This window comes from Pteronotus mesoamericanus, unplaced genomic scaffold (genome assembly GCF_021234165.1).
Source record: "Pteronotus mesoamericanus isolate MK-2021 breed Mesoamerican mustached bat unplaced genomic scaffold, CSHL_Meso_final contig_164, whole genome shotgun sequence".
NCBI classification, from domain to species: Eukaryota; Metazoa; Chordata; class Mammalia; order Chiroptera; family Mormoopidae; genus Pteronotus; species Pteronotus mesoamericanus.
In genome coordinates, this window is record NW_026555065.1 from 3561307 (window position 1) to 3585076 (window position 23770).

Below are 23770 nucleotides of genomic sequence, written 5' to 3' on the forward strand. Positions count from 1 at the left end.
TCTGTTGCTCTTTCCTGAGATTTAACAATATTTTTATTTGCCTTTATTAAAGGTCTGTATTCATATTTTCCCCCATCCCTCTTCCCATCAAAAGCAGTGTTTTACAAGCAAAGAAGTATAAAATGTATGCATGGAGCTAATCCATGATCAGAACTTAGTAATTGCATACATATCTTGAGGCCTCAGATGAGTGTAAATTACTTATTTTGGTTGACAAATAGATATAGAGGTGTTTGATAATTTTTTATTACCTATTTTGAGGACAAATATTTAGAACTAAAAGCCACTTCTTGTTATGCCTTCTATGATGTATGAAGATGTCATGTTACCAATTTCAATTTAATTTTTACAGTGTCAGAGAGTGAGAGTACAAAAGGAAGTGCCGATTGTCTTCCTAAGCTCAATTATCAGAGTTCTTCCAGTATCGTTCGACTCAGTGGTACAGATAACAACAGTGCTGATAAAGTATTGGGAGAAAGCTCAGGTGAGTTGATTAGTATACCTCTGTTATGTGAAGAATAACTGGTATCTGTATTTCTAAATATTTTTTTAAGTCATAATTCTCCAGGGTTATTTTTTTTATATATTTGTGCAACCTCTTATAGTATAATTTAGTAGCTTGAATTCTACATCTTATAATATACTTTATTCAATTCTTTGTGATGATAAAGTACGGAGGAAAGCTTACGAGATACATACTATCTTTTAAATTTGAACTGTTAAGACTTTTGGGAAGGGGAAAGTGGGAGCAATTGAGATGATCAATCTGAGGGTACCATATACCTAGTCAGTTTTTAAATGAAGCCTACAGTTCCCTCGTCTTCATATTGTTCCTGTATTTTTCAGGGACAAAAGGATAGTTTCTCAGTTTAGGTAACAATACCTCATATTTTTTTCTTTTCAAAGTGCTTTTTATATGTTATTTTATATTTATGAATACAGTAATGCTTATTATTAGAGAGAGGGGATAATAGCACCATTTAAAAGATGAGAAAACTAAGGCATAATCTGACTGTCAGCAGAGCACATAGGTTAACTAATTAATGGAAAAGTCAGTTTCGGATTCGTGATAATACTTGGTCTCACAAATTTTTCATCAGATCATTTTTGGGGGGTTAAATGAACGTAAGATGTAGAGTTTCTAGTGTTAACATTATTTTATTTTTGTAATAGCTCAATTCTGCATCATGTTATAATTTAAACCAGTGGTTTTCAACCAGTGTGCTGCTAGAATTTTTAAAACATGCATTACCTGACTGTTTAGTCAGGGGCACTGACCTCTTTTCTCTTAGATTGTTAAATAAAAAAATGACAGCAGCCAATACAACAATGGCCATCTCGTGTGAATGAATCAAAATTATATCTTTTTTTGTTGTTGTTAAATCAGAAAAAAATAATATATTTTTTGGTGTGCTGCAGAATTTTAGCAATTAGTTTATGTGTGCTATAAGATGAAAAAGGTTGAAAAAAGTTTAAAACATATATTGAAGGATGTGCTTTCAAAGGCTGAAATATCTCTGTAAATGGCCTTGATGCAGTGGTGTTTGTTTTTCTGTAATATAGATTTATTCCCCCTATACCCTCCTCTACATCTCCTTACCCACCTCACCCCTAAATAACTTGTCTTTAATAGTCTTTGCCTTACTGTTCTTTCATTACTGTCTCTTCATGCTTACCTTTTCCTTAAGATGTGCTTCCATGAACTTTCTATTTTAATATGATTGTAAACAATCAGCAGCTGACTCATCATCTGGCTTTTGTTTACCTTCTATGCTTAACAAGTCAACTTTTTAAATCCTGTAATAGGTGCCCTAGGTATAAATTAGAGTTGTTAGTTTATCCTTAAGATTTTTTGGCTTCTTGGAGAACATTATGCTAAATGAAATAAGCCAGTCAGAGAAAGACAAGTACCATATGATTTCACTCATATGTGGAATCTAATGAACAAACTGAACTAAAAAGCAAAATAGAGACAGACACATAGAGAGATGGAGAGCAGGCTGCTAACTCTGGGGCGTGGGCATGGAGGGATTGATTGAGCCAAAAGGAAAAAAAAAAAAAGAACTCATGGACATGGACAATAACGTGGCAATTACAGGGTGGGGGTGGGGTATGGATGGAGGTGGAACAGGGTATGGGGGGGTAGGTAAATGGTTATGGAAAAAACACAAAAAAATAAAAAGAAATTTAAAAAAATATTTTTGGCTTGAAAACTTTCCCATCTGTTAAGTACTATGGGTTTATCGCTAATGCCAAAGACTATATATGGGATTTACAAGAACACTTATCTTTCAGTAATACCTTTCTTATATACTAGTACGTGCTATGATTCAAAGCCTTTTTTTAAGGGTGGGAGAGTGTGTGTGCGTGCGCGCGCGTATGTGTGTACATATGAATAACAGCTTTTAAAAGATATGGGAATAAAATAAGCAAAGATGTCTTAATGTGTGATTGGAAATAAAATCATCACCCTATAGTTACTTCATGATTATCTTGAGATTTTAACATTTCGATAAATATATACAAAATTACTGAGCTTAACCACAGGAAAATTTACTCTGTATATGAAAACATACTTTTTCTAAGCCTAATTCTGGTTTTAGTATGTTTTTACTTTTTATCTTTAGCTACCATATTTACCTATAATATGTCATGTCACAATATCTTATATACTGTGTTATATTATGGGTTTCATATTTGTGGCAGTTATTTCACAGCAGACAATATTCATTCTGTAATTATTTTTTGAGCTTCTACTTTATGCTACCATATGCCAGGACTTACTGGGGATATAATAAGGAACAAAAAAGAAACATGGTCCCTGCCTTCATAGAGAAAGCAGGCAGGATGGGAAAACATTAATCAAATAATAAAGTAAATATAAAAATGCTCTGAGATTAAATACTGCGAAGAAGGGCCATAAATTGCCACAAGAACATATCGTAGAGAGACACGTCCTGGGTGTGGGAGAGCACTGGTCAGGGAGGGCTTCTTTGAGAATACGGTTTTTGAGCTTAGATCTGAAGTGAGAGTATGAAACAAGTGAGGATGGGGGAGAAATTGAGAGGACCATTCCAAGCAGAGGGAAGCAATATGAAAAAGGCTTTGTGTTGGGAGGGGATTACAGCATGTTCAAAGATCTGGAAAAGGCCTAGTATATCAGCTAGGAATTCTTTCAGCTTTAAGCCTCAGAAAATATGATTAAGAACGATTTAACAAGTCAAGAGCTTTGTTTTGGGGGGTTTTCCCCCTTCAAATAAGACATTCCGAAGTAAACAGTTGCCCAAGATGTTGATTCAGGGGCTTTGCCATCAGTTCTCTATACCTAACCATGATTATAATATGGCCACTGGCAACTTTACACATCACTAGACATCACATACCTGTTCAAGGCAGAAAGAATGGGGAAGGGGACGGCTCACTACATTTATCCCCTTTTACCATTGTTCCAGAAATCTTCAAAAACTACTACTTTAATATCACTGGCCAGAATTATGTCATACATAGAGCCACCTGACCCAAGGAGGTTAAATAATTTGCACTCTCTGTTAGAGGCATGCAGCTCCAGAGCAGTTTATATATGTGGAAATTATCACATATATAAACTTAGAATCATAAACTTTTCTTTAAATAGACAGTAAATATTTTAAGCTTTGCACACCACAACACAGTCTCCTGTCGCCTACTCTTTGTGTGTGATTTTTGGAACCCTTTGAAAATGTTAAAACTATTTGAAACAGTTCACAGGCTGGATTTGACTCAGAGATGTAGCTTTTCAATGCCTGGTATAATTTGATAACCAGCTTCTTTGGTCTTCAGGCCATAGCATAGTTCTGACTTTGAAAAGGAAGCCTTGCACATCTATTTAAATGCAATCCCAGAGTATTATCTTTGGGTAATAAGATTCCTCCAAGTCTTTGATAACATTTAGCCTGTCAAGCAGAAATCTTCCCAGAATATCAGGAGAAAGTGAATTCTTGGTTTCTCATGTACCTAATCAGAAGCTGACATAGAAAAAAGAATAAATTTTCTCTCTCTCCTATACTGTTTTCCTTGTTAATTATATATGCTTATCAAACAATATTAGTTTGTAGAAGTTTATGGTCTCTAGTATTATCTTTTACCCCCTATTCTGTTACCTGACTGCATCACATGTCAGGGAAAAAGGCACATTTTTAATTATTACCTGGTTATAGAGAGCTAATTTTGATGGATGAAGCACATAAAAAAAATAGTTGACAATACCATACGTAGACTAATGCTTTAGAGGACTCCCACGTAGTAAAAACAATTAAAATGATCAGAAATCTAGAGTTCTGCTTTCAGTATTGGTACCTAAGTAATTTGGTAAGAAGCAATGAACGGTGTTTCTGAATGGAAAGCGGCCATTCACATTTGACTGGAATAATCTTGCAATCAATAAGTAAAGGAAAGGTAAAATTCTTTGGTCACATCTATAGTCATGAGGATTTGAAGTTTTTCAAATAATTTCCATTTTTGGATAGAGCTACCATAGCTGCCTTTTATATGGTTTGGTTTACTTTGGGTTAGTTTTTCAATTTTGTAAGCAGAAGACTCAGACTCTTAAGGTCATCTAACACAACCACAATTGTATAACCATAATTATTTAATCAATTTAGTGGGATTAACATGAACGGATTATTATTATTATTAAATATACCATGAGTAAATATTAATTTTACCTTTGAAGTTTTAAAAAGTAATACATCCTAATATCAAGGAACATATGCTTTATAGTTAGTCAAATCTGGATTTGAATCCTGTTCTGTCATGTAAGGACTGGGTAACTTTGAGTTAAATAATTAATCTGAGTGTCAGTTCTTTCTCAACCTATAAGGATATTGGAATAATTATGGTAGATAATGTAAATAAAATGCCTAGTATAGTATCAGTGAAAATCAGGCACTAGATGAGTGCTTGCTGTTACCATTTTCGTTACTAGTATTTTATGTATTTGATACAACCTATATTTGCACATTACATATTTTCATGGCTAACAATACTTTTCTTGTTTTTCAGAAAGCACATCTGAACCACTCTTAATATCTTTTGAAGATACAAATGAAACAGGAAACATTCAAAGTAGATGCTTCAGGAAAAGACATAAAAATGACAGTGAACATGATTTGCAGCAGCAGATGTCCTGGGGAAATAGGAACCATAATCTTAGTGGAGGAGTAGTAATGGGACTTATGCTCAATAGAATTAACCAGGAAGCTAACCCTGGAGATATGGTTGAAAAATTAGGAGCTGATGCAAAAATTCTTTCACATGTTATCTCAAAAAGCACAAGACCAAACAGTCTTGATATTGGAAGGCCATCTTTAAGATCAAAAAGAGAGAGTCTAGAAAAGGAATCTAGTGACGATGATACACCTTTTGATGGTTCTAATTGTTTGACAGATAAAGTGGATTCTCCAGTTATTTTTGACTTAGAAGACTTAGACAGTGAAATTTATGGGTCAAAAATGGGATATGTTGCTACCCAAAATCCCAGAAGAATTCAACGTACGAACAGCAGCTTTTCAGTAAAACCTTCTGAAAAAACTGATGTTGCAACAGGATTTGACCCCCTCTCTCTTTTGGCTGCTGAGACTGAGCAGCAGCAAAAAGAGGAGGAAGAAGAAGATGAAGATGATAGCAAAACTGTTTCAACACCATCTGCCAGGCGTGATTTAGCTGAAGAAATTGTGATGTATATGAATAATATGACCAGTCCTTTGACAAGTCGGACACCAAGTATTGATTTACAAAGGGCATGTGATGATAAATTCACAAATAAGAAAAGTCCAACTTTGGTCAAGGCATGCAGGAGATCTAGCCTGCCTCATAATTCTCCTAGGCTAGCGAGACTTACCAAATCTAAAAGCTACACCAAAAGTGAAGACAGACCAAGGGATAGACTCTGGTCTTCTCCAGCCTTCTCACCTACTTGCCCATTTAGGGAAGAATCTCAAGATACATTAACCCATTCATCACCTTCATTTAATTTGGATACACTAATAGTACCTAAACTAGATGTTCTAAGGAACAGTGTGTTCACTGCTGGAAAAGGAGTTGCAGAGAAAGCAAGCAAATGGTATTCAAGATTCACCATGTATACCACATCATCTAAGGTAAGCTTTGTTAGTACTTTCTACTTTTCCTTTTATCTTCCTTTACCACCAAAAGTCCCTTACTTGCAAAGATGTCTGTTTTTTATATTCTTCTTAAAGGCAGACTTACAAAAAGGACTTTGGGATATATAATGTTCATAAGTATCAAAATTTGAACTTGAATTAAAATTTCTAAAGGAAAGAAAATTCACTAAGGTTGTTTGTAGTTCAGTTTTGAAAGAAGGTGATTAATAGCTAGAGTGAAAATTAATGTTATATGAAAATGCTCACTTCATTATTTCCTTAAAAATGCAGATTTTTTTAACAGATACTGCATCCAGCATGCCTTCAGAAATTACCAGCCAGACATAGAATTTCTCCTCCTGGCTGGGATGTAGTAGCTTGTGATAGACCTACATACCTCCTAAGGACAAAAAGCTAGATGAAATATGGAAAGTAGCTGTTTAAAGTCATCAGAGAACTGCTAAAACTAGAAAGTAGAAGGGCAAGATGCTAGAGAGAACAGAATTGTAAAGGTGAGCTGAAGTTCCACAGCTACTTTTTCCCTGAGGGCATTTGCTTGTTTTGCGCACAGAGCAAGAGGTTGCAAATCCAGGTTCTGCCTTATCAGAAGACTGTGGTGAGGTGAGGGTCCCCCACCCCACCCCCCGCAGTGCTTCTGGGACCTTATAGAGCTGAAGAGACACAACTGGAGGCTTGAGGGTCTTCAAATACACAATTTTTTTCCTCCAAGACATTTTCCAAATACTGAAGCTGCATGAGACAGAAAGCTAAAAAGGTAAGCAGAAAGTCTCTAATAGCCAAGAGTTCTCAGAAGTTTTATGGTACTGGGAATACCATAGCTAGAGTTCATGAACAGTTCGGCGAGGGGCCCTAGTAATGGTGAACATACTAGGCCCTGAGTTGGAAGTCCTACAGAGCTACACGTGCTATAGGGACATTGGCAAACTGGAGGTAGGCTGAGCCTAAACTGAAACCTAGGCTTGACTCAGCTTAGTCTGTGGCTCAATTAAAGCAATCAACCTTTATCTGAAAGAGGCAAGAGTGTACCCTTTCTGGAGGAATAGAACATCATTCATATAATTTTTTATATTCTATCATTCAATTAAAAATAGCTATACCAAGAGACAGGACCATAACTAAAAAAGAAAAGAAAAACCTGGCGGATATAAACCTTTAGGAGATCCAATTTTTTTTTTTTATATATTCTATCATTCAATTAAAATAGCTATACCAAGAGACAGGACCATAACTAAAAAAGAAAAACAGGTGGTGTAATTCGCAAGTGACTTTGAAATAATTATGTTCAAAAACAGAGGAAATGGTAGAAAATAGCCACAAAGATGGAAAAATTGCACCAAATCATTATTTATTAAAAAGAATCAAGTATAAATTCTAGACCTGAAAAAAAAATACAAAAATTAAGAATGCAGTAGTTGGGTTTAATAGCAGACAAAACAGAGAAAAAGAAAGGCTAGGAAACTACATGAGAAGTAATAGAAAATATCCACACTGAAGCATAGACAGGAAAAAAAGTTGAAAAATGCAGAAAAGAATGTGGCATTTGCTGAAAATGCCTGATATTGATGCAATTGAGTTCTGAGTTCCAGAAGAAGAAGAAAGAATGGGATACAAGAAACATTTAAAAAGCTAATTGCCAAGATTTTCCAAAATGAAATTAATCGAAGATGTTAATTTACCTGTTTAAATAATCTACAAGTCTCAAATAGAAGAAATACAAAGAAAACCATACTTAGTCGTCTAATGTTGAAATAGATGAAAATGAAATACACAGAGAAATCTTAAAAAGAGCTAGAGAAAAGAGATATATTACCTTTAAAGGAACAACAATACAAAATTGACAGTTGAGTTTTGAACAGAAACTATGATGTCAGAATACTCTGAAAGGACATCATTAGAGTGCTGAGAGAAAATGACTGCCAACTCAAGCAAAAAGATTCTTTAAAAATTAAGGTGAGAGTTCTACCTGCAGTAACATAAGGCCACTAAAGCCCATCCTTCCATTGATTACAACTAAAAACTCCAGAGAAAAAACAAAAAAAACTACTATCTAAGGATTCTGGTGGCAGGCGGCAGGGTGTGGGGAGCCAACTGTGAGGAGGGACTCAACACAGAGATGATTTTCCCATTTTCTTTTATTTGTTTGTTTGTTTGTTTTTACCATTTTCTTTTTCATTCATATTTGTCTCAAGAGTAGGTCCCTGTCACAATATGGCATGGCAACTCTGGAAGCTAAAACTTAAAGAGAAATCTCATATTTCCTGGGCAAAGGAACCAAGGAAGGGGGCCTCTGTGTGCTAAAAAGTTTGAGGGGAATCTGGAAAAAGTGAATTCCCTAATTCTGTGTATGGCCCATTCAAGTCTCAAAAATCAAAGTACAAATTATAATCTGAAATAACTCAATTGACTACCTGCTGAAACAGAAGCATCAACATTCTCCAAGAGATTATTACAGTACTCAGACTAAACAACATGATATCCACAGTGTCTACAATAAAATCCAAAATTAGTTGATATAAAAAGAATCAGAAAAATGTGACCAATTCTCAAGGGAAAGATAACCCTAAGATGGTTCTGATACTGGAATTATAAGACAGAAACTGTAAAGCAGCTCTTACAACTAGATTCCCTGAAGTAAAGAAAAACATCTGAAATAAAAGAAAGGAATTCTCAGAAAGAAATAGAATTCATTTTTAAAATGTATAGCTAAAAAAAATAAACTGAAACTCATTGGATGGGTTCATTGGGAGAATGGAGATGACAGAGAAAAGAGTCTAGAAGCTATCCAATTGGAAGGACAAAGGAAGAAACTTCTTTAATGAAAATGAACAGAACCTCAGATTTTGGGGACAGTTATCAAAGGTGTAACATATAATTAGAGTTCTAGAAGAACTGGAGGAAGAAATTATGGAAGAAAAGATATTTGAAGAAATAATGGCTAAAACTTACTAGATTTGATAAAGATTTAGATTTACAGATAGACACAAGAGACTCAAATTACAGGCAGGTTAAACTCGAAGAAAACCATATCTACACACGCATAAGCAAATTACTAAAAACCAAAGATATGCATCTGCTAATAAGAAAATTACTGCTGAAAAAATAAAAGAATAAAAAATATCTTAAAAACTATTAAAGAAAAATAACACATTACCTACAGCAGAATAAGGATTTGAGTGACCATGTATTTTTCATCATAATCCATGGAGCTAAGAATACAGTGAAACAACACCTTTAGTAAGTTGAAAGAAAAGACCTGTCAACAACTCAGAATTCATATCCAGTGGAAAATATTCCTCAGGGGTGAAGGTGAAATAAAAATATTTTAGATGAAGGAAAAGAATTTTTGGCCAGCAAACCTGTTCTATAAGATGTGCTAAAGGAAGTTCTTCAGGCTGAAAAAAAAATGATAGCATAAAGAGAAGGAAGAGCAAACAGATGGTAAATAGCTGGTTAATATAAAAGACTACATCTTTACCTTTTAAAAGCCTTAAAATACTTATAATTATCTAAAACAAAAATTGTATCACTAGTTCATGGGATTTTCAACATATGGAGATGTTTTATAATGGTAAAGGGTCTCACACTACTGACATTTATTACACAGGGTGGGGCAAAAGAAGGTTTACAATTGCGAGTATGTGAATAAACAGTTGATTTTTGTATTACTATTATTATTTATTAATTATTGCATTATTTTCTATATGAACAGCTGTAAACCTACTTTTGCCCTGCCCTGGAGTTATATTATATACAAAGTGATACAATACTAACTTTAAGTAGAATGAAAATGATTAGGTATGTATGTTGTAATCCCTCCAGCACCCACTTAAAAATACAAAGAGATGTAGCGAAAAAGCTAATAAAAATATTCAAACAGTCTTAAAAATAACAACTCAGTAACACACAAAAAAAAATAAGTTGTATTATCTAGGCAGTAGAATCATAGATACTGAAATTTTTTTCCTACAAAAATTTGTATCTACTAGATTTTCTTATGGATTATTTATATAACCAGGAAAAAATATAACTTTGGTATTCTCAAATGTGAAAACTAAAGGTATATGTCTTTGAAACCTGGCTTATTGTGGAAAAGAATAAAATATAAACATAAATAAAATCTTAAAAGAATAAAATGTAATTCTGATGGCATCATCCTGGGCTGAGATTCACAGGGAGGAAAATTAACAGTAGAGATTTTAAAGTCAGCAAGCTTATTTTACTAACATTTACTTTGATCTAACTAAAAATTGATCTACAGTACAAGTTGGTACAAATTAGTATGCCCTTGTAAAATCAGTTGTTTTTTTCTCTGGAAGTTGTAATGTTGTTAACTAATCATCTGAATGCTTAATTAAGCACTTCCTCTGCCTTAGAAGTGACTTTAAACAATAAACTTGAAATATGAAGGAAAGTAAGCTTGTAATTGTGTCCTTAGGATCAAAGTTCTGACCGTACCAGTCTTTCTTCAGTGGGAGCCCAGGATTCTGAATCCACCTCTTTAACAGATGAAGATGTCTGCCCTGAGCTGGAAGGAGCCACTTCCTCCCAAGAGTGCAGTGCCACCGCGGGGACTAAGGGAACTGAGTTCAGCAGAACAAGCCCAGAAAGTTCTGCCTCTGTAGAAGGTTCGTTCAATGGTTCTGTCACACTTTATTTGATATGTGGGACCTTTACTTTTTCCTTTATATTTTATATTTGTAAAAGATTTGCATTGCTCTAAAGACAAAAACAATAGAGAAGCAAGACACTTGCAGAAAAGCCTAGCTTTCGTCCCTCTTGCTTCTGGATTTTGAATCCTAATGGAAAGATTTCCCCTTTTCTCGGTTCACCAGGGTTTTCTTCTGGTAAGTATTTTAGGTTTTATGGGCCACCATGTGTGTCTGTCTCTCTCCCCCACCCCCTTTTTTTTTTTTTTTTACTGCATTCTTTTTTGTCTTATTTTTTTAATGGTGCTTTAAAATATAAAAATCATTTTTAGGTTGTGGCTATACAAAAATTGATTTGACCACTGATTTAAATATTCAGCCCATTTGAAATTTACCCTGGTATATAATGTAAAGAATGAATGAATATATTTTTTTCATTTGTACCTTTGCTATTTTAAAAAGCTTTTATTGTGGAAATTTTCAAACATACACAAATGTAGAAGGAATAGCACAATGAACCCCCTACCAGGTACTGTCCATCCAACTTCAATAGTTAATCTACCAATGGCCAATCTTGCTTTATCTTTTCCTCTCTCCTCCTTGCTGCCAACATATTTTTTTTTTCCCTACTGGATTATTTTGAAGTCAATCTTAGACAACATTATACTTTTGTTCATAAATACTTAAGTATGTATAAGGGCTTTAATGTTATATTTTAATTTATTAAACTTTATTTTTATCTTATTATATTATACCTACAATGTGTACACTTTCATATATATAAATACATTTAACAAATTGAAGACACCTGTGTAACCAGCCCCTAGTTCAAGAAACAGAACATTAACAGCATCTGGAACCTCCTCTCATGCCCAGATCTTGTCACTATCTTCATGGATAAACATTATCTTCTAATGTTGTATGTTAGCATGGTCATTTTTTAACATTTTATGGACTCATATGGTAGGTATCTTCTGTGATGCATTTATTTTTTTGAAAACATAATTGTAATGCCATTGTATTTTTTTTTTTTAATCCTCATCTGAAGATATGTATACTGATTTTAGAGAGGGAAGAAGGGAGAGAGAGACAGAGAAACATCTATGTGAGAGAAACATTGATCAGTTGCCTCCCATACATGCCACTACTGGGGATTCAACCCACAACCTAGGTATATGCCTTGACCAGGAATCAAACCTGCAGCCTTTTGGGGTACAGGATGACGCTTCAACCAACTGAACCAGTGGCCAGGGCAACCATTGTATTTTCTAATGTGACACTAGTTACTGTATAACATTTTATATTAAATATTTATTTAGTTTGAATTCTCACAATTTTCTCATAATGCTCTTTTTTAAGTGATTTGCTCCAATTGAGGTCCAAAATATTTCTACTTATTGCATTTGGTTGATATGTATATTAACTCCCTTTTATCTTTGTTCCCTCTTTTTTCCCTCCTTTGAAGAAATCAGGTGATTAGCTCTCCTTCCCCCTTTTTTTCTTTTGTTTTTGTTTGTTTGTTTGTTTGTTTTTTAATGCACAAGAATAGTTTGGTGTGCTCAGCAAGTAAAATTTAGCTCATTCCATGGCCAGGGGCTAGGTAGGAGTGTCATGAGTTCGATTCCTGGTCAGGGCATACACCTAGGTTGTGGGTTCAGTCCCCCAGTTGAGTCACATGTAGGAGACAACCTATTGATGTTTCTCTCTTACATTGATGTTTCTCTCTCTCTCTCTCTCTCTCAAATCAATAAACATATCCTTAGATGAGAATTTAAAAAAAAAATGACCATAGCTCATAACCTGATTCATATCTGTTAAAATAGAATATTTATTTTTTGCTGGCGATTAATTAGATGTAAAGGTGCCCACACAAATTATTGAATCAGTCCAGGCAAATAGAGGTATTAGAAAGCAACTTGAAACGAACTCTAGAACTGCAGTTCCCACCAGCCCTAAGCTCTGAAGGATAATATGAGGCTTCAGTTCTCTCCCTGCCTCTCAACATCTCTGTGTGGCAGGGCCTAGGGTCAGGGGTAGCTTTGGAGCTACCTTTCCTCCCCAACCCACTCTTGTCATTTATTAGCTGAATCAGCCAGATCATCAGTCTGGATTATGCTGATTGCATTCCCATGGTGGTGTTTAACATGTTTTCCTATCCTGTCTATTTCTTGTGAACTGGTAACTTATAGCATTACTTTTTTTGACCTTTATATCTATTAAAATACCAGTGCTCATTCATAAAATTTAGTAACAACTGGGAAAAAGTATATAGAGAAGGTATAGATCATGTCCAGTTTTACTAACAAGATACAGTCACTGTCAACAAGTGATTTGACCACAGAAATCCCCTTACTTTTTGCTACTGTTGTTTTAATACCTACGAAATCCCATTTCTCTTAAGAGTATACTTGGAAGCTGTTCCCTAGTGTTTAAGAGCAAGATTACTCTACTAGATCCTAAAAGGTCCTTTCATGGTTTGAAATAAGATTAGCTATTTTATACTTTTTAGACCTTAGAACTAAACACTTTCTTGTATTTTAAGTATGGAAAGACACAAACAACAAAATAGTAATTACAGACAGCTAGAATGCTTTCTAGTCTGTACACAGAAAGTGCTTAATAAGTGAGTGATGGATGACTACACCTAGCATGTGGGAATCAGAAGACTTAAAGCACATTTCCTTAGGTTTGTACTCAAAACATGTTAGCATTGGAAAACATTTTTTTATTGTTTGTTTTTTTCATAAATTACCTTTAGTATTTTGAATAGAAGAGCTTGACATTTTATCAGGGAATTTATGGAAGTGAAAGATTCTCATCCTTTCTCATTAATTTTAATGGTTTTACTCTTTGTTTTTTAATAATGAATAGGATCCCTGTCAAAGTTTGCTTTACCCGGGAAATCAGAGGTGGCATCTTCCTGCAACACAAGTAATACAAATATCTTCCAGAACTATGCGATGGAGGTACAATCTTGATCAAAAGAGCATTTTTATGTGCTACTTTATGAAATTTACATTTCTTAAGTATTAATGGTCTTGGATAAAGTAATAAAATGTTAAATACATAGCATCTGAAAATTTTAGAATGTATGTTGCACCTGAATAAACTTAAAATAGCTAGTATTTCATATTATTGAAAACATACTATTTTACCTCTGTTTAGAAAATTTCCATGCTTCCTTTGAGATTTATCAAGATAGAAAAGCATTTTCATTTTCAACATTTATATTTATCCCTTGATATATGTATGTTCTCTTTATTCTTTTATTTTACATCTTAAACACTTAACAACCAGTTTTGCTTTGCAAGCACACTTGTTTGATGAGGGTGCAGGGCGTGGCTTTGGCATTTGTGTCCACTTTTTCCTCATGCTCTTCATTCCAGTGTCAGTTGAGGTAGACATCTGCTGGGTGTGCCACATCTCATTTTCTTACAACGAACAAGTTATTCTTTCACCCTTAAAGTTTTTTTTCCTAATTTTTGGGTTAGAATTGCTTTCAAAGATATGTGTGAGTGTTACTGCTATTTCACACTAATTTGCGTAAAATTGGAAAATAAATTTGTATGTAGCTGAAAAATAAATGAGGAGTACTGTTGTGGCAATTTACAAAGTTTCTGATGGCTTCAGGAATTCCTGTATTTTATTAATGTAAAGATACTGTTTATATTTATCTACAGCAACACTTCTTAAACTGTCCATAGCGACAGATCAGGGTTTTCTGTTGTTTTTTTAAAATTTCCAATCTTTCATGATTGATACTCTTGTAAAATGTATTTATCACTCACTTAGATGTTAGAGCAATGACAAACTACTTTAAAGGTTTCTAAGTCATCTTCTCAATTTCTTTACTTATCATAAACCAGGAAGAGTTTGTGGACCTACACTCATTTGGTGACCATATTTTGAGGAGCACAGATTTATAATATGTATATAATTACAGATTCTTACTTTCAGTATTAACAAATTAAGGCTTATTTTCAGTATTAACAAATTAAAAACCATGGCAGTTTTTCTAGTAATTATAATAGTTAAAATGTTCAGTTAAATGCAAGTTTCCTTTTAAGGCAAAAATTTTGAAATAGATTTAGCTGAAATAGTTAACAATGAGTATATTATATAATGTACTGATTGTAATTATGTTTTGTTTGTAACTTCTGAATCCTTCCAAGTTTTAGTTTACCAGTAGATTTATGAATTAAACTAGTTTTTAGTTTATAGTATGCCCTGACCAGCTTACTTTATGCGGTGCCGTTTCCTTTCACAGGTTCTCATCTCAAGTTGTTCTCGGTGTAAAACATGTGATTGTCTTGTCCATGATGAGGAAATCATGGCTGGCTGGACAGCAGATGATTCAAATCTGAATACTACATGCCCATTTTGTGGCAATCTTTTCTTGCCCTTTTTGAATATTGAAATAAGAGATTTAAGACGACCTGGAAGGTAATGATTTATGCTTTTTTTTTTCATGTTTAAGGGTCACATTTCCTAGAATCTCCTTTCTCAATAAGCTCCTTTGATTCACATTATAGATACTTTTTGAAGTCAAGTCCATCTACAGAAAATATGCATTTTCCTCCCTCCTTTTCAAGTCAGACAAGGAAGTCTTGTATCTCGACATCAGCCTCTGGTCTTGACACATCTGTTATCTCTGTTCAAGGGAATTTTGATTTAAATAGGTGAGTATGATTATGTGGAACTATATTTTAATAATTTATATTCTACATGTTTTTGATAATGGCAAAAATTAGCTGACCATTTTAAGGTTTAAATTTCTATGTATAGTAGATTCATAATCTTAAATTCTTCTAAGTAAAACCATATTAAAATTATCTAACAACCTAAATGTTTCGAGGGGTGTCCAACCTTTTGGCATCTCTGGGCGACACTGGAAGAAGAGGAGTTGTCTTGGGCCACACAAAAAATACATTGTGACACATAATCACAAAAAAAAGCCTCATAATGTTTTAAGGAAATTTACAATTTTGTGTTGGGTCACATTCGCGGCCATCCTGGGCTGCAGCTCGTGGGCCACAGGTTGGACATGCATTTAAACAGCTATAGTTTATAACTTTAAATAGTTTTAGTTTATGCTCTATGAATCACGAGGACATAAGCTGTATAATTCATATATAATAATGTTTACTAGTATTTTAAAGGTAAAATATTGTAGAAGTTTATAATGAACACCACTCTCTTGTCTGTCTCTCCAGGAATTAAGTTAGTACTACTATATTAGAATATTTAATTTTCTACTTTGAAATATATAATAATCTAAGAAAACATTTGGAGCTGATAAAGGAACTGTAAAATTAAACTAAAACTTATATAGTAAGCCTAATGTAAGTAAATCTATGCTTAAAACAAATGCATAAATCAACTTCATTTTGGAGAAGTGTCATATATCATAGATAGCTGAGCAGATGAAGCTGTATTGCTAAGTGCATGTGCAAAAGAAAATGCCTGCATAGTTCTGGCAGGCTAACATGACCTGCTTAATCCTAAATGCTTAGGCAGCAAAGTAGCAAATCTGTGTGTGCACTCTCTCTCATCACAAGTCTGTTGTAGCCCTTTCTTTGACTGCCACTAGCATGGGAATAGAGAGGAATCTCCTTTTCCACCAGCTGAAGGAATAGACGCCTATTTTCTCTGCTTTGGATACTCTGGGCCTACTGTGGTTCCTGCTGTATAACAGTTGTCCACTAAATGTTTTGAATAGTTGAATGTCTCTTGAACATTTAAACTGCACTGGATAAAAAGGAATTTAGCATGACTAGACTACTTAAAAATATATCCTTTATCCCAGGTGAAGCCTGAGATCCTTGGATTTTCTTTGCTATCTCCAGCTCTGATGCTAAAGAGAAGACTATGATCTTTCTAGATGAAATAAAATAAATCTAGACAATGATATTTTTTTTCTTTTTTCAATGCTCAAGCAAATCTAAACTACTGGAAAACACATATGCCCGAAGTATTCAGATCCCCGCTGATAGAGCAAAAACAGCTATGTCCAAATGTCCAATATTTCCAATGGCCAGGAGTGTCAGTACTTACGGTCCCTTGGATAAGGAAGACACTGGAGGGCAGACCCTCATTCCTACCGGCAGCCTGCCAACTACTTTACAAGGAACTACAGTACGTATTTTGGTGTTTTTAAAAATTTAGACAGTGATAATTTACATGATTTTATTCGCCTTATCTTGAACAGCCTTATTAACTTTAATTTCATTATTTTCAATAAGAGTCTCTTATCCCATGACACAATTATAGTATCTTCCTACTTATATGGAACTCATTGACAGGAATTTTTTTAATGCTAGTATCATCAATCTTGTTTATTATTTATGTTTTTTATTTGCTCAACAGGATTCTTTAGGATTAGAATGGCACCTCCCAAGTCCAGATCCCATCACTGTCCCTTATCTTAGTCCTTTAGTGGTATGGAAGGAACTTGAAAGCTTATTGGAAAATGAAGGCGATCATGCAATAACAGTGGCAGACTTTGTGGACCATCATCCAATTGTTTTTTGGAACCTAGTGTGGTATTTTAGACGTCTTGACTTACCCAGTAACTTACCTGGATTGATTCTTTCTTCTGAGCATTGCAACAAGTATTCAAAGGTACAAGAGTAAAAATTAACTAAAGGGCAATGCCATTATCACCATTGTAATGTTTGTGTATTCCTAATGACAAAAAAAGTAATGTTTATGCTATTTTTAATAACCATCTTAATCATTAGAGTAATAAAATTGTTCTAATTGTATTTACAAATAATTTTTCTTCTTATAGTATAAGTCCTGTTGTTTAGCCTTCTTGTGAAATTTATATAAAATGGCCTTGCATTATTGTTATAGCCTCAGGAATAAACTGTAAATGACTCTTACGAGAGGAGTTTGTGAGTTGGCCCCACTTGTATCTCATTCCTCCTTCAAAAACAATCCTAACACTTCCTTAAGAGGATGTCTCTAATTCGTATAGCAGTCATGTGCTGCTGTTATCTTCATTCCTTTACTTTGAATTTTTGCCTAACATTTAGGTAGTCGGTTTGTTACAATTTTATTAGTATTTTTGACATGTTGTTCTATAAAAGTGTTTTTACTTTTTCATATGCTATCACCACCACTAAACTGCAAAGTCTCTAAGTTCAGAAACTTTGTCTTCTCCTTTCTTGTGCCTTATGTTTATGATTGTGCACATGCTTTGGATTTTCAGTACACGATGAACGAGTGGCCAGCAGTTAACCCAGTCAGAATTATCTGGGCTAGGGTCTTGCACTGATGTACAATGGGGCTGCTGGATTTATCTTTGTTGGGAACCACCTTGGTCATAAGCTGGTAGATATTGGCCCTTCATGCTACCCTTTCTCGTTGCTCTCAGTACTTTGTAAAATCTACTTTGGAGCAGAGATCACTTTACTTTAGGGATCATTAGATTCTCAACACAGCCCTTCTTCCTTTAGTTGATGTAAAATGTGTACAAACCAGCCATTTTCTGTTCTCTTTTTCTCTTGCACACATTACATCCTAAAAAATATTTATGAAGATCATTATAAGATATTTATAAAACATTATATAAGGATCACTAATGAATGCTTGTTTATTCTTTAACACAGATTCCCCGGCACTGTATGTCTGAAGATAGTAAATATGTCTTGATACAGATGTTATGGGACAATATGAAATTACATCAGGATCCAGGACAACCCTTGTACATCCTCTGGAATGCTCACAGTAAGTGCTCTCAACGAATGCTGGCTCTGTTCATGGGAGATTAATCTCCACTTACTTTATATAGCCTAAACTAATGCATAACTGACTTTTATTTTACTATACTACTTTTTGTCTTACAGGTCAAAATCGTACTCTTTTGTTTGAGAGTGAGTGTTAAGTTTGATGTTTTTAGTCAAGGGTGGTTTTTCTTTAGTAGTGTTGTATACGTGCTGGAGGGGTTATGTTTTGTAGTTCTGCTTTTAGCACATTGCTTATCCCATTTCTTCCTTTTACTTTTTTGTGTTTGTTTCCATCCCAAGCTGCTGATGTAGAACTTCCCCCAGGGGCTGTATTAAGGAAAACAGCATTTTTCATTTTTGTCTTCGAGGCCACCAAAAGCTTTAGGCCTATTTTTATTTTTTATCATGATTTGTCTTATATTTTTCTTTTTTTTTCTTTCTTCATTCTTAGATTTCTATTCCTTTATCTATTGCCCTTAATTTATTTTTAGTGCTTTGTATCTTCATTGATAGCATCAGTTCCTGTCTAGTTACATTCTCCTTTCTACAAAGAGCATTTTCCTGCATCTGCTCTTTTGTTCTTTTACAGCCCAAAAGTATCCAATGGTCCATTTATTGCAAAAAGGTGATAATTCATTTAACCAGGAACTGTTGAAAAATATGGTAAAAAGCATTAAAATGAATGATGTCTATGGACCAATGAGTCAGATTTTAGAGACACTGAATAAATGTCCTCATTTTAAAAGACAGAGGTAAGTCATTATCTTAAATAAATATATTGTTCCTCTAAGCGTATTCATATTGTTTGCTTAGTAATTTGTTAGAATATCTTATACTTGTGTTAACATAGAAGTTTTTGTAGAGAATAAATAGACAATATGCATAGTAATAGCTTCTCCATTCCTTTCCCCTCCTAGGAGTTTATATAGAGAAATACTCTTTCTCTCACTTGTGGCACTGGGAAGAGAAAACATTGATATAGGTAATTCAACATAATATATAATGTAATATTTATATATCATGGTATAGTTTTCATATTGGTAGTCTTTATTATTTTAATATTAAGTTATATCAATAGAAGAATTATTTCTCTGATTTTTTTGATATGAGATACTTTGATATTTTATAATGCTAATAATAAAAGCTAACAACAAAATTTCCATATAATCCAGCAATTCCACCTGTGAGTGTATACCCAAAAGAATTGAAAGCAGGGTCTCAAAGAGATATTTGTGCACAGCTGTTCATAGCAGCATTATTCATAATAGCTAAAATGTGGAAACAACTCAAGTGTTCATTGAAGTGTGAATGAATAAACAAAATGAAGTATATACATGCATTTTGAATGTTATTCGGTCTAAGAAAGGAAAGAAATTCTGACATATGGTATAACAGGGATGAACCTTGAGGACACTATGTTAAGTGAAATAAGCCAGTCACAAGACAAAATACTATGTGATTTCGCTTATGAGGTACTTAGAGTAGTTAAATCAGAGAGATAAAAGTAGAATGGTAGTTGCCAGGGGCTGGAGAAGGGGAGAATGGGGAATTATTGTTTAATGGGTATAGAGTTTCAGCTTTATAAGATGAAAAGAGTTACAGAGATGGGTGGTTATAATGGTTACGCATTATGAATGTATATTTTGAACTATATAGTTAAAACGGTCAAGATGGTAAGTTTTGTTATATATACATTTACCACAATTTTAAAATTTGAGGGAAAAATCATTTAAAAAGTTGGCATCTTAAAGCTTTAAATTCCACTGGTCTGTGTAACCTAGCTCTAAAATGCTATGGACTCTAACATCCCCATGTTCTTGCTCTGCAATTCCGTGGTCCTTTAGCTGTCAGAAATGACCTCAAGATTCCTTCTTGGCCTTTAAATTTGTGGTATTACACAAAGTTAACTCTGTAGTATTACAAAATTTGATTGTTGTCACCATCAAATATGAATTTCTTTATGCCTTTGTTTCTTAATGAATTTTTTCAGATGCATTTGATAAAGAATACAAGATGGCATATGATCGTCTCACACCCAGTCAAGTCAAGAGTACACACAACTGTGACAGACCGCCAAGCACTGGGGTGATGGAATGTCGAAAAACTTTTGGGGAACCTTACCTTTAAGATGTGTGCGTGTGTGTGTGTGTGCGTGCGGGTGTGTGTGCGGGTGTGTGTGTGTGTGTGTGTGTGTGTGTGTACTTTCAATATGTATTATATAGTCAGTACATAAAAATAACACTTTTAGACTCTAAACGTTTTTTCTTCAATTTTTGAAAATGCATTTGTAAATGGTTCAGAATGTCCATATGGCTTATGTACAGAATGTTTTAAGGAGAGAATAGTGACAAGTGGGGAGAGAGCCACTTTGTTTCTCATTTCCTTTTTTTTCTGTACTTTCCCTGTAACAAGTAATTATTTTTGTGATGAGGAAATCCCTAAACAAAATTAGTTCCCATAAAATAAAACAACTGTTTTATGGTTTCTCTTTGACGAGACATATTGAAAACTCATGTATGGAACTTGAACTAATGTAGGGTCAGAGTATCTCCTGTTTTCATAGACTACTCAAATGTTTTGACCATGAAGTTGTATTATACATATTTTAAATTGTTTATAGTAAGTTGATATTTTTTTAATTTTTAAACTTAATATAGCAAACTTAAAATGAACTTAAACTTATAAAACAAGCAATTAAGTGCTTATTTTCCTTGTCTGCTATTTGAAGTAATTAGTACGGCTGCAGATCTCTATATGTATATCTCTCTATTTTTTTTATAACTCGGAAGAATGATTCAAAACTGTCAGTGCTAGTGTCCGCACTGTCCTAGACGTGCATGTTAGTGCTCCTGAGCCGACTGCAGTAAGTGAGTCATGGCAAAGGCATGCACTGCTGAGGCTGAGTCACTGAGCCTGGGGGAGGAGAGCCAGAGAGGGTCCAAGTCTGCTTCTGCAAAATCAAGTTCAGCATACCACAATTCTCGAACTTCTCCGTTTCTGATAGATGCATACAGTACACAGGGACAATAGCTTACAAAGCCAAATATCAATTTAAATTTTAATATTCTACATAAATACTTACTTTGGGAAATATGTCAGACAATTTACACTTGTCCAAATTTTAACCTTACTATCTAAAATGTTGGGGATGATGCAAACTGTACTATATTTATCAGGAATATGACCTCCTGGGGTATTCTGTTAATATTATATATACATATAAATATTCAAAAAAATTTCAAAAGTAGAAAAGTAGTAACTCTTTAAAAGTAAAGCCAGAGAGAATTTCCCGTTTTGAGGAACTTGGCTTCTTCAGTAAGCCTTAGAATCTGAAGTTTATGGAATCTAAAGTCCAGAAATATCCAAAAATCAGACAATAAATTGAATGTTTAAGCACTATGGGCAGACTCTAAAATAGACTCTAAAAAATATTTTTAGCCCCATTATTTCTAATACCACTTTCTTTGGGTAATTCTGATCAAAAGTATTCTTTGGCTGTTAGAATTATACATTTTCAGTATGTGTGAGTGAATGTGTGTTTGCACATGTTGTCATTAAGGAAGGAATTCTCTAGCCAGTTGCAAAGAAAAAAACATGGATGGTCCCAGATTTGTGTGTAAAGCCAGTAGAGTTCAGGACATTTGGACTGGAGATATCATGGAGTCCTAAGTTCAGCTGCAGAAAAACCACCTTTTGAGTTCACAGCATAAGTGAATACCACCAAACTGAAACATTTCACAGCTTTCTACTCTAGGAAATAATGGGGAGAGTTTAAAAATGTAAAACTTTGGTTAGTTCGGGGCTGAACTTGCTTACTTGAAAAACCTGGTGCTATGCACATGTATCTGCCTCTCCTTTGTAAATACCACTCCAATTTTATCTTTCAGTATTCAGATCAAAGTTCACATTCTAAGTCAGTCTTATGTTTTTTAAATCACTTGCAAGTTGTCCAAGTTAGAAACATGGGATAGGTGAGGCTTTTGGCATTGGCCACAAACATCCCTCCAAACAGGATTTTGGGGTTCTATTCTGTTTTTGTTGTTGTTTTGTTTTTGTTCCCTTATGAGAACAGCTTTCATTATTGTTTACCTATCTTTAACACAATATGAATCACAGTTTATTGATTTCAAATATCTGACCAAAAAACATGAGGTAAAACCTATGATTTGTGGTTCAAACTTATTTGGGAAAGTGAATGTAATTTGTATCTCCTTCCCACACACAAGCAGTTTTGTTTCTGCTTTTGGTTGGGTTTTGTTTCCCCTACTCTTAATCCCCAGGGAATATTATTTGCACAAATTTAGTCCTTTTTAAAAAACCTAAAACATGAATAGGAAGTGGTAAACTCTGCTCAAAACAAAATTAAAATATAGGTCATCCTTTAAAATAACTCTATACATACTTTCCTTCAATTTTCTCTCTGTTGACCATACATTTTGGAGAATCATAGCCAATTGTGTTGGAGAGAAATACCCTTTGCTACATTATCTGTCTCTTATTTTCTTATTCTTAGTTTTGTTTATATGTTTAGTAGTTGAAAATAAATCATTCTGTGTCCTGGTATAACTTGTTTACTACTTCCTTTAACTGTGTTTTGAATGTCACACATTTGTATTTTATATTGTATTTCAGTATTCAACTTTCTCATCCTATTGTTAGGTAGGGAATTATGCAGCCTGTCATATTCTGAGTTTTGTCTTTTCTGATTATTTGCAGTGTTTAGTTTTGTTTTCTTCTTTCCTTTTTTTACCTTTAAACCCTAAAATCACCAGCCTATTTTTTATAAGGTTTTCTAATGATTTCCCATTTTTGTATATATAGAAATGGCTCCCTGAAAATGTTGGTTGAGCATTTTAAGTTATAATACTTATTTTACTTTAGGCTGGTAATTAATAAGATACTCTAGTGTACCTAGTAAGTGTTAGCCTGCTGTATATAGAAGGCTGTTATGTTGTATTTCTAAATACTTTGTAAGTATATGGTAAGAAAATACCCATGTGTGGTAATACATGGTAATGTGTGATAGCCCACCTTCACTTCTATTTCTCCCACTAGAACTAGAAAGCTGCTTTCAGGCACTTTATCTCAGAGCAGGAAGGGAAAGAGCAGGCTGCCCTTGGCCCACCTGTGTGTGGAGCGAGCACACCCTGCCCCTCCTGTTTAGACACAAGACTTGAGTTTTACTTCAGAACTAAATCCTCTAGCAACTGCTTACCAACTTACCTTCATATCC

General features: G+C 34.2%; 1 protein-coding gene across 4 annotated transcripts in view; it reads left to right on the forward strand.

The window, feature by feature from the left end:
• The window catches only part of DENND4A (DENN domain containing 4A), a 111563-nt gene extending 88471 nt beyond the window's left edge, over positions 1–23092 (forward strand). For 2 of the 4 annotated variants that reach the window (XM_054565260.1, XM_054565262.1), the window contains 13 exons: positions 353–484; positions 5041–6137; positions 10597–10786; positions 13679–13773; positions 15075–15250; positions 15340–15486; positions 16744–16942; positions 17174–17428; positions 18421–18538; positions 18658–18684; positions 19127–19289; positions 19455–19519; positions 20528–23092. In XM_054565260.1, the coding sequence (XP_054421235.1) occupies positions 353–484; positions 5041–6137; positions 10597–10786; positions 13679–13773; positions 15075–15250; positions 15340–15486; positions 16744–16942; positions 17174–17428; positions 18421–18538; positions 18658–18684; positions 19127–19289; positions 19455–19519; positions 20528–20664 (2801 nt within the window). In that variant the 3' untranslated portion in view covers positions 20665–23092. The remainder of the gene's footprint in view (positions 1–352; positions 485–5040; positions 6138–10596; positions 10787–13678; positions 13774–15074; positions 15251–15339; positions 15487–16743; positions 16943–17173; positions 17429–18420; positions 18539–18657; positions 18685–19126; positions 19290–19454; positions 19520–20527) is intronic. The other 2 variants (XM_054565261.1, XM_054565263.1) reach the window with 1 other exon arrangement.
• Positions 23093–23770: the final 678 nt, after the last annotated feature.